The sequence below is a fragment of the Cupressus sempervirens genome, chromosome 10 (genome assembly GCF_028749045.1).
Source record: "Cupressus sempervirens isolate cs-2001-9-10 chromosome 10, ASM2874904v1, whole genome shotgun sequence".
In the NCBI taxonomy this organism is placed as follows: Eukaryota; Viridiplantae; Streptophyta; class Pinopsida; order Cupressales; family Cupressaceae; genus Cupressus; species Cupressus sempervirens.
Window position 1 is genome coordinate 295,125,286 of NC_143127.1, and position 15,896 is coordinate 295,141,181.

General features: G+C 35.5%; 1 protein-coding gene across 4 annotated transcripts in view; it reads left to right on the forward strand.

Moving 5' to 3' along the window:
• Positions 1-695: 695 nt before the first annotated feature.
• Positions 696-15,896, forward strand: part of VPS22 (EAP30/Vps36 family protein) — a 33,112-nt gene continuing 17,911 nt past the window's right edge. The window contains exons 1-7 of one of the 4 annotated variants that reach the window (XM_089807023.1): positions 696-924; positions 2,332-2,401; positions 2,629-2,688; positions 2,852-2,962; positions 3,414-3,549; positions 3,890-4,044; positions 4,355-4,462. In XM_089807023.1, coding sequence (XP_089663149.1) covers positions 2,638-2,688; positions 2,852-2,962; positions 3,414-3,549; positions 3,890-4,044; positions 4,355-4,462 — 561 coding nt within the window. In that variant the 5' untranslated portion in view covers positions 696-924; positions 2,332-2,401; positions 2,629-2,637. Of the gene's footprint in view, positions 1,151-2,331; positions 2,402-2,628; positions 2,689-2,851; positions 2,963-3,413; positions 3,550-3,889; positions 4,045-4,354; positions 4,463-15,896 lie in introns of all 4 variants that reach the window. The other 3 variants (XM_089807024.1, XM_089807025.1, XM_089807026.1) reach the window with 3 other exon arrangements.

Genomic DNA, 15,896 nt, shown 5'->3' on the forward strand with positions numbered 1-15,896 from the left:
ATCTTCTATAAAATAATTTACAAATGCTAGTAGTTTTTTGGTATTTTGTTAATAAGTATTAAAAAATTAAAAAATATTTTATTAATGAAATTGAAATTTTTATATTATATTTTAAAAATAAATTAGTATTTAAATTTATGTATTCAAATGATAAAATTTTGTATTTAAATTCAATTATAAAAATATATTTTCTTAAAAATCGTCTAAATATTTATAATATAATATATTAAAAGTAACATTTAAACTTATGTCATGAAAAGTATATTATATTAGTGCAATTCTCAAAAACAACTATCATAATTTCTAATATTATATATAATTTTTTAAATTTTAATATAATATAAATACTTCAATTTTATAAAAACTATTAAAAATCATCTAAATATTTATAATATAATATATTAAAAGTAACATTTAAACTTATAATATAAAAATTTCAATTTGATAAAAACTATTAAAAATCGTCTAAATATATCAGTGCAATTCTCAAAAACAACTATCATAATTTCTAATATTATATATAATTTTTTTATTTTAATATAATATAAAAATTTCAATTTTATAAAAATTATAAAAATTTAAATATTATTAATTAACAAAACATTTATTTATTTCAAATATTAAAATTAAAACTTATTTAAAAAACATAAGTTTAAATGTTACTTTAAAAAAAAATCAAAAAACTAAAAGTTGTCAGGCAGCGGATACGGAGTAAGAGCACAGCCCTGCCTGATACGGAGTAAGAGCACGACATCTGACAGAGAAATTGGCCCGGCTTTCCACCCGTAGCCGGTGCCGTGGCGTTTTGGGTGATGTACTGTCTAGCAGCAGCATTGGTCAGGTTTGGGTGTATGACATATCCTACTTGGAGGACATCATTGATGGGTTGCCTGAAACTCCTGGAAACCAGTGTTCCTATGCTAGGTATGACTATGGGTATGGTGTGGCACAGATATTGTATCCACACAGGCCAAATAATCCGTTTTTTTCCTGTCTTTCTGGATATCATGTGATTTGGATTTTAAATAAATCTGAGCTGAATCTTGCTAAAAGCCATGGGTGAGAAGCAAAAGAAAGCTGTGATAAAGGATGGTGCCTTTTGATTCTTTGTTCTTGCATGCTGCTGCTTCTCCATTGGATTGTCTAGGTGGTATATATTTCTAGGTCTCAATACTTCTAGACATAAGTGGTAAATGATTAAGTGTAGGTTATTAACTAGATCCTTATACTTCTGCTGGACCTTTCATTTCTAGGTCTCAATCTGGAGCTGTTGGATCTATCATTATGTTTCTCATGGTTGACTTTGTCGTCGCTTTAGCCACCTTTGTCTTTATGATCTTTGCCTTTACCATAATAGTAAAACCATCTATATCCAGTTCCATATTAGGGCAGCTTGAAAAACAGTGTGTACCTGTATTTATGATCATGCAACTTTGTTGGAAATAGAATAAAATGGCTTCTATGTTTCAGAGCCAGGGCACAAAAGTTTTTTTAAAGGGTATTCAAAGAAATTTGCAGCCGGAAAAATCCTCAAGAGTGGAAAATTGGATTTTTATCATTTTTTAGGCATTGATTCTGCGAGCACAAAGAATGCCTTTGATTTTCTCTGCGTTTGATTTTTCTTTTGAAATCTACTGCATACTGAATAAGCTTCTCACGATCATGGATCGGATACCATGCAAAAAACATATTGTGGTCATAAATGTGTAATACATACTCACTAGATAATAGATGAATGAGAATCTCATTAATCTGGTAGTACAATGATGTGAGTAGCTAGCTTGACATGCAAGTTTCATATCTTTAATGTATATTTGTACAAGAATATCTAATTTTAAAGTCTGCTGGATACTAGCATGAAGGTTGGCCCAAAGCCAAATAATAATTTATATTATAACTGCAGTATTCTGAACAGTTTTATTCTTTTGGCATTGGTTCTTCTGATGTGATACATTATATTTCTTTTACCATTTAGAATGCTAACAGTAAGTACCAATAGTGCTGGGTACTTTGTTGCTCAATTTTACCATCTAGTCAAGGAAGGTTTAATTGACTGTTTTTTTCGGAATTTTGAGGAATGCTTTCTTGTCCTAAGAGCTGTGAACACCCCTTTTAGCATTACAACAGAATTTTAAATCTATATTACTGTCTTCTTCTACAAGCACCACTGGCAAAGTGCTGCTTCCTGGGATAGAACTGGGAACCTCACCATTATTTGGGTTGTGTTTTACAACCGCAATCCAGGTGTAGCCCAAAATTTTAATTATCTTAGTGTATCCTTTAAACATTACTTTTCGTTATTTGATGTCTGATTTTTGACTCTTTTAACAGGGTATTAAATTATGGATCTAAGGTTCCACAGTCCATAAAATTCTGTTGAGGGCATGTGGGAAAAATCTGTGTAAGTTGTCAATTGATGTATTGGGCCTTACCCTATGAGGTTTTGCCTAGAAAAATCTTTTGAGAATGCTGTTGAGAAATTTCGAGAAGTTTCATGATACATTAACTCTTGACTGAAAGTTTACTTTCTGTAATGTCAGATAATTTTCATCTGTGGATGCATCTTAGTTATTGTTTGGTTTTGAAAGTACTCAAATTTATTGAATCTTCCTTGAATTGTTAACATAGGGTTCAAAAATGAGGCGTCGACCAGGAATATCAGGGCTTCAAACTGCTGCTGCAACTCGTGTATGTCTTTTCTGTTTTGAATCTGTTTACCTGTCATGTACAAATAGTTTTAACTAAAAACAATGACCATATTCTTTATTTTTCATCTTACTTCAAGCAGAATTGATTTTTATATCGGCATTGATTTCTTACCTCTAATCATTCATAAGTATCTAATCTACAGGATCAATACAAGCAGCTTGGAGATAATGTCGCTAAAATACGAACAGATCTTTTGAAGGAGCAACTTTCTACGTTTAGGACACAGCTTGAAGATTTTGCTCGTAAGCATAAGGTATGCATATTGTTTTCATTGTCTATTCTTTATTTTTAATCGAAGTCTAGATGTTTGGCTATGGATGGAAATGCTTTATTTTGCAATATTCCATTGTTTGTCTGATCTCAGCAAGTTGTCTCGTGCTGATCACAACACTGGCAAAATTTGGAGAAAGATCTTAAAAACTCATCAAACAATAAATTGTTGTATTGTTTTTATGCTATGATTATGGAAACAGTTACTATTTGTTTCTATAGTAGCCGAAAGTAATTTTATCACCAGACACTGATGAATTGTTTACTTTGTTGGTCATGGGCCATTTGTAGGCAGGTAAAATTAGCGTCTATATTTTATATGATTACTATTAGTCTTGGTGTCACTTTGGCAAGATTTGACTTTGCCCTTGAAATTTTATTCAGAAGAAATAACTGCAGCTGGCAATTCATTGGTTTTTTGTTTTTGATTGCAGAATGATATAAAGAAGAATCCTGCTTTTAGGTCACAGTTTCATGAAATGTGCGCCAAGGTTGGTGTGGACCCACTTGCATCCAACAAGGGATTTTGGGCTGAACTGCTAGGCATTGGTGACTTCTATTATGAACTTGGTATCTTTTTCTCTGACTCTCTCCATGCTAGCAATATGTATAGAGTACACTAAAATTAATGTTTCAATAAAACAATGAAAATGACTATGTGAAACTGAACAAATGTTTTGATCTTTAATGCAGTAAATGTATATATAAAGAACCAATTGAAATGTTTCTCATGTCACTGTTGTACAATATTTAGAAAGGTCCTTTCCGTAGGAATTTGTTACTGACTGTATTGAGCTTCTGATTGTGCTTGAGCAACATTCGTGAGAGATTGTCTTTTAATATTTAGGAATAGATATATCCATTTAATGGAGTCAAGCAGTTGATTTTCTAATACACATCAATGAGATAGGGGTCCAGATTGTTGATATTTGTTTGGCAACAAGACCACACAACGGGGGTTTGATCGAGCTACAGGAGCTGCAAGCACTCCTTTCAAAAAGACGGAGATCATCCCGTGAAGCTATATCAGAAGATGATTGTTTGCGTGCTATCAATAAGCTCAAGGTATCTGGCCTTGTAATTGCATTTGAACTAATTCATTGTCTAAAAGTTTTAGATGTAGTTTTGCAAGTCTTATTATTCCATGCAGCAAATTGTCTGATAATGTGTAACATGTTTCGTACGTGTTATTAACAAGTCTCTCTTGGTGTCAATTGCTTTTCTTTTGGTTCTTTTATTTAGCATTTGATTTGTTTCTTGGAAATAAATTAGGAACTGTGGAGAGTGTTCACTTTTTCATGTTTTGCATCTGCAGATTGTCATAACTTGTGGTAAAAACGACGTGTGTCTAGTTTAACTTAAATGGAATTTGCAGGCTCTAGGGAGTGGATTTGAAGTGTTTTCAATTGGGAAGAAAAAGCTTGTTCGATCTGTTCCTACAGAATTAAATAAAGACCATAATGAAATTTTTGAATTGGCTCAGGTATGTTTTACAATATTGAAGACATAGGACTCAATATTAGGTGCCATTAGTTTGTCCTTTTGTGTTCTTTATAACAATCCGACTTCATTTGTTGATGCTAGTTGTGTTTGATTGCATATTTGGCTGTCAACAGAATGATTCTAGATCCTTCAAGGCAAAATCATTCTGCTGGGTCTTTCATTACGCACTATATCTTATGGCTTGCATTATCAAGTTTGCATAGGTTTTGAATATTCATTTCTCATGCTATTGAAGAAGCAGAAAGTATCAGGAAAAGAGGCATCTTTTATGAAGGAACAGGAATTATTAAAAGAGTTACTCTTATTATATTTATTCATAGGAGTGCCTAATTGATATCAGGTTAATTATCTTCTTGATGTATTTACTGGTATTCTCTCTATCTTTACCTGTTCATCAGCAATGGGTGTGTGAAGTGCCTCACATAGCTCTAGAAATTTCCCATGGATACTATGCTTATTTAATATTATCCACTGTTATTGCCAACCAGTATTAGGTTTAGATATCTTTACTAGCTAAATGGCTCGTATATGACATACATTCATAGAATGAATTCATGTTTTCTTCTATTTCTTGGTTTTCTTATTTACAGCAAATTCATAGGGTTTCCTGTTGTGAAATTTCAAGGATGTTTTTTTCTTAGCTCTCTCATTCTGATGATGGATCATGGAGTATGATCCGAAACGTTGATGCTGAAAAACTTACACACAATCTCACCAGAAACACAAATAAGGATAGCATGGATTGTGGAAATCTGTTACAATTAACTGAAGGGATGTTTTTCTACTCAGAAACTAATTATGAGCACTTCAAAATAATGAGTATTTTGAAATCTCTCAAGTTCTCTGTATGGCCCTTTGTGAGATTCATAGGCATGATGTCAATGTCTTTTATTTTTACCCTTACCAGAAATTTCCAGCAGTACAGTAACTTAATTCTGATGCATCTCAAGTTGAGAATTTGTTCTCAAACATTACAGAGACTGGTGATCTGAAATTTTCAGTTCAGCTATGGATGTTATGGAGAGAGTTGAATTGTACCCTTTTACCCTGAAATCAATGAATCTTAAAGAAACAACTGAACATTCTCATTACAGTATATGTTATGTGAGACTACTGAGCTGGGCTTGACATAAAGAAGATTGAAGATAATATCAGAACCAATCACGGAAAAATTTAAATGATTGCAGATTTAAAAAAAACAAATTCATTTACAGAAGGCAAAGATTGCTGCCACTAGAATAGCTCATGCAATCTCAGTAAGTTGAATTTCATTAGCTTGAATAGGCAGTGTTGGAAATTAGAAGCCGGAATAAGGATAATCTATTGAAACATGTGAACCTAAAGAATGAAACCATGACTGGCAAAAATCCTTTTAGAAATATGATAAAGAGAGTAGGTAATGGGTTCAAGTGATCAAAGGCAAATGTTCCGTTGATTGTTGAACTTGCTTGCCAAACAAAGTGAGGGAGCTCAAAATTCTTTCGCCTCCATTTGAGCAAACGTGTTGCAAATCAATACTAATGATCCAAAAGATTTTTCATTATGCATCCTTCACAATGAGAAGATATAATATGTTCTTATAAAGGAAGTCCAAGAAGAGAGTGTTTTGTTTATTGACAGGAGTTGAGAGACACACATATCCAAACTGATATTATACAGTGATGCTAAAGCTTGAGTGGTTGAGGGAAAGCAAAATGGAAGATCTGCAACAGGATGATTAATGCAACCAAGAGAAGTATTCTCATCAAATAAAATAAAAATATCACAACTAAAGAACAAAACAAATCTGTTGAAAATGTCTCAGGCTCTGTAAACGGTAAGCACAAATACAAGTTTTATGACATGTATGATACTCTCTTCCAGACTCGTCCCAACCATCTTGAGGATGTCAGTTGCAGTTGTTATGGATGCGCGGGATGTTGTGGCAGAAATAGGATTCCTAAATGCTGGAAATGATTTTCTTGAAGAGCTTAGTATTTTGACATGATCTCTGATTCATCTCCCATCCACCATAATGGAGATTCTAGTGCCCATAACACAAATCCACATGAGTGATGACAACAATCAAAGAGAATGAGTCTTATAATTCAGAACAAGGACTCAGGGCATGAAAAAGATACAGAATATTGATTCCAGTCAACCTCCAAATTCATGAGAAGTATCATGGGATTAATGAAAATACAAGATATATACCTAAGAGACTTTTATTAACCATCACGTATGGATGTAGTTCAGAATCATGAGTGATGCATATATTGATGGGAATCATTTGCTCCAGATGGACATTGGTCTACATGCCTTGCGTATATGGATGAAGTCAAAAAACTGGAAGCCATTTTATAATCGTAACAACAACATGAGTAAACGGATACATAGTGATGGGCATCCTGACGGCACATTGAAGACAAATTTACATAAACCAATACACATGAGGATGAGATGGCAAACACACAAACCAGATAATACCCAAGGTTCTGGGCAGAAACCTGTTGCTGTGAGTATATGCAGATATTGTGGCTGAGCGGTGGCCTTGAATAGCATGGTATTGTGTGAGAAGCAACTTAAAAATGACTCCGCTCATGTATGGGATGTTCAATGTCTAGCCAGGAGATACCGACTTAAAAAGCAGTGGTTTAGGAAAATACAAATCAGGAGGTGCTTGTGTGGAGTAGTCATCGGGAGTTTGGATATCGGCCTATGCTTAATGCTAAGAGTCGAAACCTTTTAAAATTGAAGATTACAAATATTATTAATTTATTTTTAATATATGGTTCGGTTAACAATGTTGAGGAAAATGATTTGTTAATGGTGGCACAACTTGGTATGATCATGGTTAGAAGGGATGTAATTTACATTTGGAGAGATATGACCTTTTATTCGAAAAGGCATGTTTCTTTTTTATGAAGGTATATGAATCATTTGTTGAATAGGGACATTGTAAGATTCATATATCCGAACATTTTATATTCTCAAGAAGAAGTATTTTATATTACTTGCATGGAGGGATAAGGGCTATATTATGACTTTGTAATATAAATTCTATTTTATTTTAATAATAAAATAAAATGTTCTTTGCTTATTATTAAAGGTGTGGAGATTTAAACTGCAGGCAAATTGTCCTTTGTAATTATTTTCTGGAATTCTGTATACAATTTAAATATTGAATAAGTGGACATGGTCATTTAGCATTTTAAATTTGATCATTGCAGGTTTTGTGAAATATTAAATCATTCCGTATCTGTGTCCAGTTTATCTCTCTACTAGAGGAGTTAAAATTCATTCTGGACTAATTTAAGATTGTGTAATATTTAGTCTGTCGCATCTTGATTATTTAATTCTTGACAGTATAAGTGCGTGGAACATTATAAAGTTTTATGTGAAAATTCACTGAAGTTGACTCTATCGCCCGGATGAGCAGAGGCACTGGTCTTTTATTATTAAAGTGAGAAAATCTATATATTCCTTTTACAAGAATCAAATCCATTATTTACAAATATTATGCAAAACATCCAACCAGTATCCAGTTTCATTTTGATCGAGTGCAAGGACTTTGCTAGCCAGAGAACTCCCAAAGCTTAAATTCGCTCTAGAAAAGCTTCGAACCAGACAGTCTGTGTTAAGGTGAAGGTTTACCCGCCTAGGTGTAGCAGAGCCCAAAGTGTAGGGGAATCGAGAAGTATTCCCTTTTGTTGGCCAGAAGTGATTGAGAAGTCCTATCAAAGAAGTGGTAGGCTCTTGGATTTACAATCTGCGGTTTTGGGAACTAACACAAAGTTCAAAAGGGAAAGGGAAAGACAAGTTTGTTTTGATGTAAATCTACCATGTGTCTTAAGATTAATTAGGTTAGTATTTCAAGTTAGCTAAAGTAATTACTATATCAACAAGATGTTCAAGCACAACAACAATAGAGAGATGCGCAAGAGTTGCAACAAAGTGGCAAAAATGTAGCCTTATTAGGAAGCTTGATCTTCTTGTGCACATTTCTATTTTGCTTAAATTCAATGGCTCTGGGAGATATATCTCCTATTCCTTGGGATACATATCTGAGATTTGGTCACATATCTAGTATCAGAGACAGAGCAACTTGACACGTTTGCTGAAAAATAACATTCTAAATGTCAAAAATTGAAAAGTAAACCCCAAAATGTCTAATAACAGCATATGTTCCAGTTTTATCGTTCACAGCAATTTGCCTTCAACCTGTAATAATCTACAAATCTGATGAAGGCACAGCAGCAGGAAAAAAACGATGATAAAGGATTGTGTATTTGATTTTTTTCTCCTGTACAGTTTTTCGTTTTTTCCTGTTTGGCTGTCAATTCATTATTTAGCATCTATCTGAGTGCTGTTCTAGCAGTGATCTTTTCCTCTCCTATGAAGAAAACATAATTATTTTTCCCCATGCTTTGGGATGTCTTACACAGCATAGTTCCCTGTACATTTCCAACCAATGTTATTCTTCCCATATGTGCTATGCATTTTTCCTCATTCTCTGTTTTATCACAAATAACTGGAATCGAAAGGAAAAAGAGTCTTAATATTAAATTTTTTTGTTTTAGTATTATCATAGTAGAATTTTTAGTTTTAAAGCTTTTTTGATTTTTGAAAGCTAGACTTTGGATAACTAATAATAGACTTACGTTTTACTTATAGCTTTTTAATATGCTAATTTTAAAAGTTTAATATGTAGGTTTTGGCTTTTCTAAATTTATATTATTCTCTAATGTCTCCTAAGTGTCATCAAAGAGGAAATATTTAGCGTTTTCCATTCCTTGAGGCTAGAAAATTAATTAAATAGTAAAGGAATAATTAAATATTATCCCAAAAAGCTCAAGTTATTTGCAATATAATTAATTATCCATTATGTTTAATGTTGGGGTCACACATAAGTTATAACAATATTATGACTAGCAAGTGACATAGTCAAGGGAAGATAATCTCCAAAGGAGATGTCTAACCGTGTAGCTAGATTATGCCACAACAAAAATGCCCAACAAATTAACAAGAAATGAACATCAAGGAAGAAATATCAATGAATTATCATCAAGTTGGCTTGCAAATGCAGATATTACATCGCCATTGTCAGTATAGCAACCAGACAAATACCTTCACAGCTGATCTTTCCTCAAAATTATGATATTTCAGTAGACTGTAGTTATACCAATTGCTCTACTGATTCTCTTCTTGTCCTTATTTTGCTAATCACCTAGCACTACTCAAACAAGGGCTACTACCCTACTTATATACAAGATTGCCAACCACATGTCGGCTTATTCGATCATTAATTTCCAAGACAAAGGAAATGTGTTGCAACAAATAGGTCAGGACCCAAATCCATAAGAACAACCCCAAATAGGTATGTAGTGTAGTGCAAACATACAAGAGGGTTGATCGAATGTATTATAACATAGAATTATGCGCCATTAAGCATTACATGTTGGGAATCTTCATTGCAACAGCTTGCCACCTTGATCGTTAGAATAGGAAAACCCATATAGGACTAGACCAATCTTAAGATAACTTCATTTGAAAACATCAAAAGAAGATGCATAGAACTTTATGATGCCTAGACAACACCACAAGGATTGCATAAAAAATGAGCCAACTAGATTGATCGTAACCTAAAACAACAAAAAAACTATTAAAAATGAATTGTAAACAGATAAAGTGAAAGGACATATTGTTGGGTGATGCAAGGTTGCCAACGACTCAAGTATGTTCCTCCATCAGTAAGTGTTATGGCGGAGATTTAATTATGTAATGTACCGTACAACACACTTGAACGGTATGGGCACTTCCACCATACCAATCCACACTTTTATTGTGCCATACACACTTGGATGTCGCATGCAACACAACCACACTTTGCACACCCACCGCATGACTACACTCCACACTTCGCATGCCTACACACTGCACGTCAAACGCATTGCACACCACTCTTTGCACTCCGTATGTTGTTGTTAGTTGCACACCACACAATGTACTTAGCACATCACAACTGCACTTTGCATGTTGCACAATGCATGGTTGTGCATCGCTAGGACAGTTGGCACCCTTCGACATTTTGTACCCTTTGATGCCATTCAACACTTGACACCCTTCCACACTTACCCTTTGGCTTCAGATAATTGAATATCATAGTTGTTCAATTCAGAAATATGAATGGTTATTGTGATATAGTGGATTGTAGATGAGGGCATATGCAGACCACATAAAAGAATTGCTGTCAATTGGAGACTTTCTTTCTCAGATAATATCTAGATGTACAATTTTGTTGTCCCAATAAAACCACAAATTTGAAGCACAAAGTGAAATATACGAGGTGATGTTTCTAACAACAAAGTAGGTTGGCTACCAGCCACCGAAATTGCAATCACAGAATAGGGATGGTCTGAAACTGCAAATAGTAGTGAATTCCAATTGGTCTTGCAAATACACAATAGAATAAGCTCCACAATGACTATCTACAATGCCAAACACACCTTATAAAGTGCTCTAGGAAGTTTCTTGAAGGGTTGTAAGCTGGCCGACATTATGATATATTTATTACCTTCTATTTTATAATTAGATTAATTAGTTGAAGGGTCCCTAGGATATTATTAAATTTTGGACCACTTAATCATACAATCCTCTTGAACCAAAGATTGCTTGCCTTCAAGCAATCCGCAAACTTTCCATCGTCTGACAAGCTCCAGGATCCTAAACCATGCGCGAACATTGATAGCCGGATCCGCTGAAATCTTCATGCTGCAATAGACCACATGCACGCACCTAGATGTAGGCAAGAAGAGTTAATCTCCATCAAACTTCCGCTACTACACTTTGATATTGAAGTGTTGCCATGCCCAAGGTCATTAAGATTCCACTAAAGCCAATAATCAAACACAATGATACCCAGTAGGCTGTTATGCCATCATGCCAATCAATCACTTCTCAAAAATGATGGTCTAGAATCTCAAAGTTCATTTGCAACTTGTTCTTCCCATGTAGATGCCACTACTGCTGAAAAGCAATGATCATATCTGCTGCATTTCGAGAAAAGGAAGAACTGCATACTAAACCAAATATAGACCTTGCCCATGAGAATGATCATTGGTAGAGTCCATGTCTCCGTACAATTGATCGATCAATGTTGACTTGGCAAGCTCCATTCAAGCACTTTCTTTATTCTTTTGGTTGTCATATAGGCTTTAGATGTTTTCCACTTATAGGTGTAGTAACAAGATTTAGTAGATCCTCATATGGCTGAAGTGACCTTGTGATCATGTCTTCATCCTCATGTAGTATATCATGCTTATCGCTGTTACCAACTTCCTCACACTTGTGCAAATGGGACTTAAGTTTTTCTTCACAATGCTTGAATACATTATTGACCAATCAACACACTGCAATAGAAAGAATACATTCTAGATTACAAACAACCCATAGCATAGATATGATGGTTTGGGATATTACCTCCTTCTCTTCAGTACATGAAATCATAAGGTTCTCCATGGCAACAAAAACCTTACTACCATGGTACTCCTTGATTGTGACCAAGAAGTGATGAAACATATCATGGATCAAATCTTGTAATCCCATATCGAAAAGGAGGTTACTTGCTGTGATTTTTCCACAAATCTCCAATATTCTAAACCTCCTTGCAAATGGATTGCTATTGTCGTCATCAAGGCTTTGAAAGCTATCACTTATCAAGGACAATATCTCCTTCATGGTGTCATCATCTTATGGTACTCGAGGGTTCAAGATCCTCAAAATCTCACTCAAGCACAAAGTTGCTAGCTTAATTTCCTTGTCACATTGTGTCAACAATCTTGGTTGTCTTAAGGCAATCTCAGTTGGAACAAGGATCCTTATTATAAATATTGAAGGTGACTGGATTTACCTTACTCAATCATGCTCCGAATATATCTAATGGAGTCCCAACACCATCGTTGAGCTTTTTGCCGATCTTTTGTAGTGCATTCAACCACTAATTTGCATCACCGGGAGCCATGCTAAGATTTGTATGTTACATCCCAATTTTTAGCTCAATTAGAAATGTTCATATGGCCATTAAGGTTTCATGTGAAGTTAGTTGACAAGTAAAATTAGTTATGATCATTTGAAATGGTAAGATGGTTAGTTGTTCTAATTTCATATGAAGATGACATGTTAGTTAATCGTTATGATGCTATTATATTGTTATCTTGAAATCTTAGAAAGTTGGTTATTTATCATAAATTCATGGGAAGTGAAATGGTGGTTAGCCATTATAATGGTTTATGTAATGGGCACCCTAGAAATGCCACAAACTAAACAACTGCTGATAGGAATTTCGTTACACAGTTTGCATCCAACTCCTTATTCCTCCGTTTACTAATTTAACCCCTTATGACTTTGGAAATGAGACATTTATATTGTTTGCTTATATGGAATTGAAAATCACTCACAATGAACAAAAGAAAGTACAATGATATGCAGATTGGAAATTGTATTACAGCTGATAAGATGTCATTTTCAGAATTAAATAAAATCAAATACATGGCAGATTATTAATTCACTTATTGTTCTACTATTATTGACATAATGCTCCAGCAAATGTTATTTAAACCCGCTACTATAGTGACATGAATAGTGCTGCGTGAATAGTGCTGCGTGAGTAGTGTCACGTGAATAGTACCCACGTGAACAGTGCTGCTATAGTATTTTGCCTTCCAAAGAGTCCAATATCTTCATAAAATCATTCCCTCAAAGTGGCATATGCGTCAGATGAGTAAAGAAGGAGATACAAGCAAAACATCGAATCTGCCTATAGCTAGAAGCACACCCAATCTGCCTGATAATGAAGCTGATAACAATGGATTCCAAAAGCCAAACCCTAAGGGATTGACATCTAGAATGTCACAAGAGAGGATGGACGTCCTCTAATGCCAAGAACGGATTTGCAACTCACATATCAATTTTCTTCTCATATTCAACCTGCTGAATGAAGTCAGTAACACTCCCTTTTATTCTTTCTCCAAGGGTCGATTCAACTCACATGAGCAATGTGGGATAAAAGATGTGCAAAATAAAACATATTAAAATAATCACTTATGTCTCCCTTAGGCGCCCCCTTTTGATTTGCGCACATTCCCATAAAATTTAATATTAAAGTAACGCTTAAATATTTTACAACTAAATTAAATGTTAATCTTAATAATACTTCAGGCATAAAAATATATTAGCTATCGGACTCTGAACAATACGAGTGATAGCTTGTCGAAAAGCTCTCGCCATGGAGTATCAAATCCAATCACCAAAACTAGCCTCCCCTGTGTCCTCCTGACTTACTAAAAATAGTATGCCTGAGACTTGAGGAAATTAACTCCATTTTGGCGCAAATTGGAGATGACTAGGCCAAAACACTCTAAGATCCCTTTAAACCCTTCATTAGCCCTTGGGACCATGTAGAACTAGGCTAACACACACACACTTGGTCGACTGTTAAAGTGGGGACATTACAGTCCGCCCCCCTTGAAATTGCTTGTCCTCAAGCAATCTCAGTCTAGCTTGCTGAATAACCTGCTTACTCTCCCATGTAGCATCCTCCTTCGACAGGTCGTCTTTCCATCTAACCAAATACTCTTTCACTATCTTGGTTCTGAGTTTCCTCTCTCGAGTGTCTAGAATAGCCTCAGGTGCTAACACGAGCTTCCTCTCCTCATCCAAAGGGAATAAACTTGTAGAAGGAACTACACTCTGACCAATGGCTTTCTTAAGCCTCGACACATGAAATACATTGTGCACCCAACTACCCTCTGGAAGCTCTAGCTCATAGGCGACTTCGCCCACTCTGGGAATCACCCTGTAGGAACCATAAAATCTAGGCTTCAGCTTCTTTGCTCTGCTTTACTTGAGCAATGACTGTCTATATGGTTGTAGCCTCAAATACACCATATTCCCTACCTCGAAATTGCGCTCTATCCTATGCTGATCAGCATACAACTTCTTGCTGATTTTGAGCTTGTTGTATGTTCTCCTTGGGTGCTCTTAAGATATCCTATCCTGCAATAGGTCTTTGGCTCTGGGCACTTGGCTGTTCCCGAAAACTAAATCCATGAAGCTAGGTGCTTCATACCCATACAATGCCATAAATGGAGTCATTATGATGGTCATGTGATATGTGGTATTGTAACAATACACCCCCATGTATAACCACTTGACCCACGCTTTCTGTTGCATAGTTACATAGTTTTGCAAGTAGCCTTCCACCCATTTATTTACTATCCCCGTCTGCCCATCAGTCTGAGGTGGTAATTCGTACTAGGTGTAAGATCTGTATCGCATAGCCTGACCAACTCTTGCCAAAAGGTGCTCATGAACTTGCTATCCCTATCACTAACAATAAATCTTGGTATCCCATGCAACCTGAAAACCTCTCTAAAGAATAAATCTGCCACTTGAGCTGCTATATAAGTAAAAGGAATAGCAAAGAAGTGAGCAAACTTTATTAATCTGTCTACCACCACATAGATACAATCTCTTCCTTGCACTTGTGGTAAACTAGTGATGAAGTCCATAGAAATACTTTCCTATTTCCTATTCGGAGTGGGCAAGGGTTGTAGTAAACTTGCAGGAAACGTGTGCTTTCCCTTATTCTGTTGACAAATTGCACACTCCCTGACATGCCTTTGAACATCCTCCTTGAGCCCTCTCCATGAGAACCGCTCTCGAATTTGCCTATAGGTCTTGAAGACCCTTGGATGCCTAGATGTAGGTGCATCATGAAATGCGCTCAGAATCTCTTCTCTAAACTGTGATGTAGGGATCAAATAAACCCTGTCCTGAAAGCTGATCAACCCATCCAACATTGTATGCCTGTCATCCTGAATGGTTCCTGCAACTATCCCAGAAGCCCAATCATCTCCTGCATACTCCGCTGCAATTCGATCTCTCCAATCTCCTGAAACCTCTGCCAGAGCACATAAGTGGGGTCTCTGAGATAAAGCATCATCCACTACATTTTTCTTACCTTTGACAAACTATATATCAAAGTCATAAGCTTGCAATTTAGTAACCCATTTCGGCTACCAGTCATTAAGATCATATGGGCTCATGAAGTATTTAATACTATTGTGATCAATTTTGATCACAAAACGCCCACCTACCAAATATGATTGGAATTTGGCCAATGCATGCATTATAGCCAACATTTCCCTGTCGTGGATAGAATAACTCTTCTCAACTCCTCAGAGCTTCCTACTCTTGAATGTAATGGGGTGTTTCTCCCGTATCAATACTGCTCCTATCTTGTCTTCTTAAGCATCACATTGAAGCTCAAATGGCTTTGTGAGATTAGGTAGAGTTACATCCAAACAAGATGACATCACTTGTCTGAAGTGGTCAAAACATCTGTGTGTTGCCTCTGTCCATGTGAAGGCTCCGTT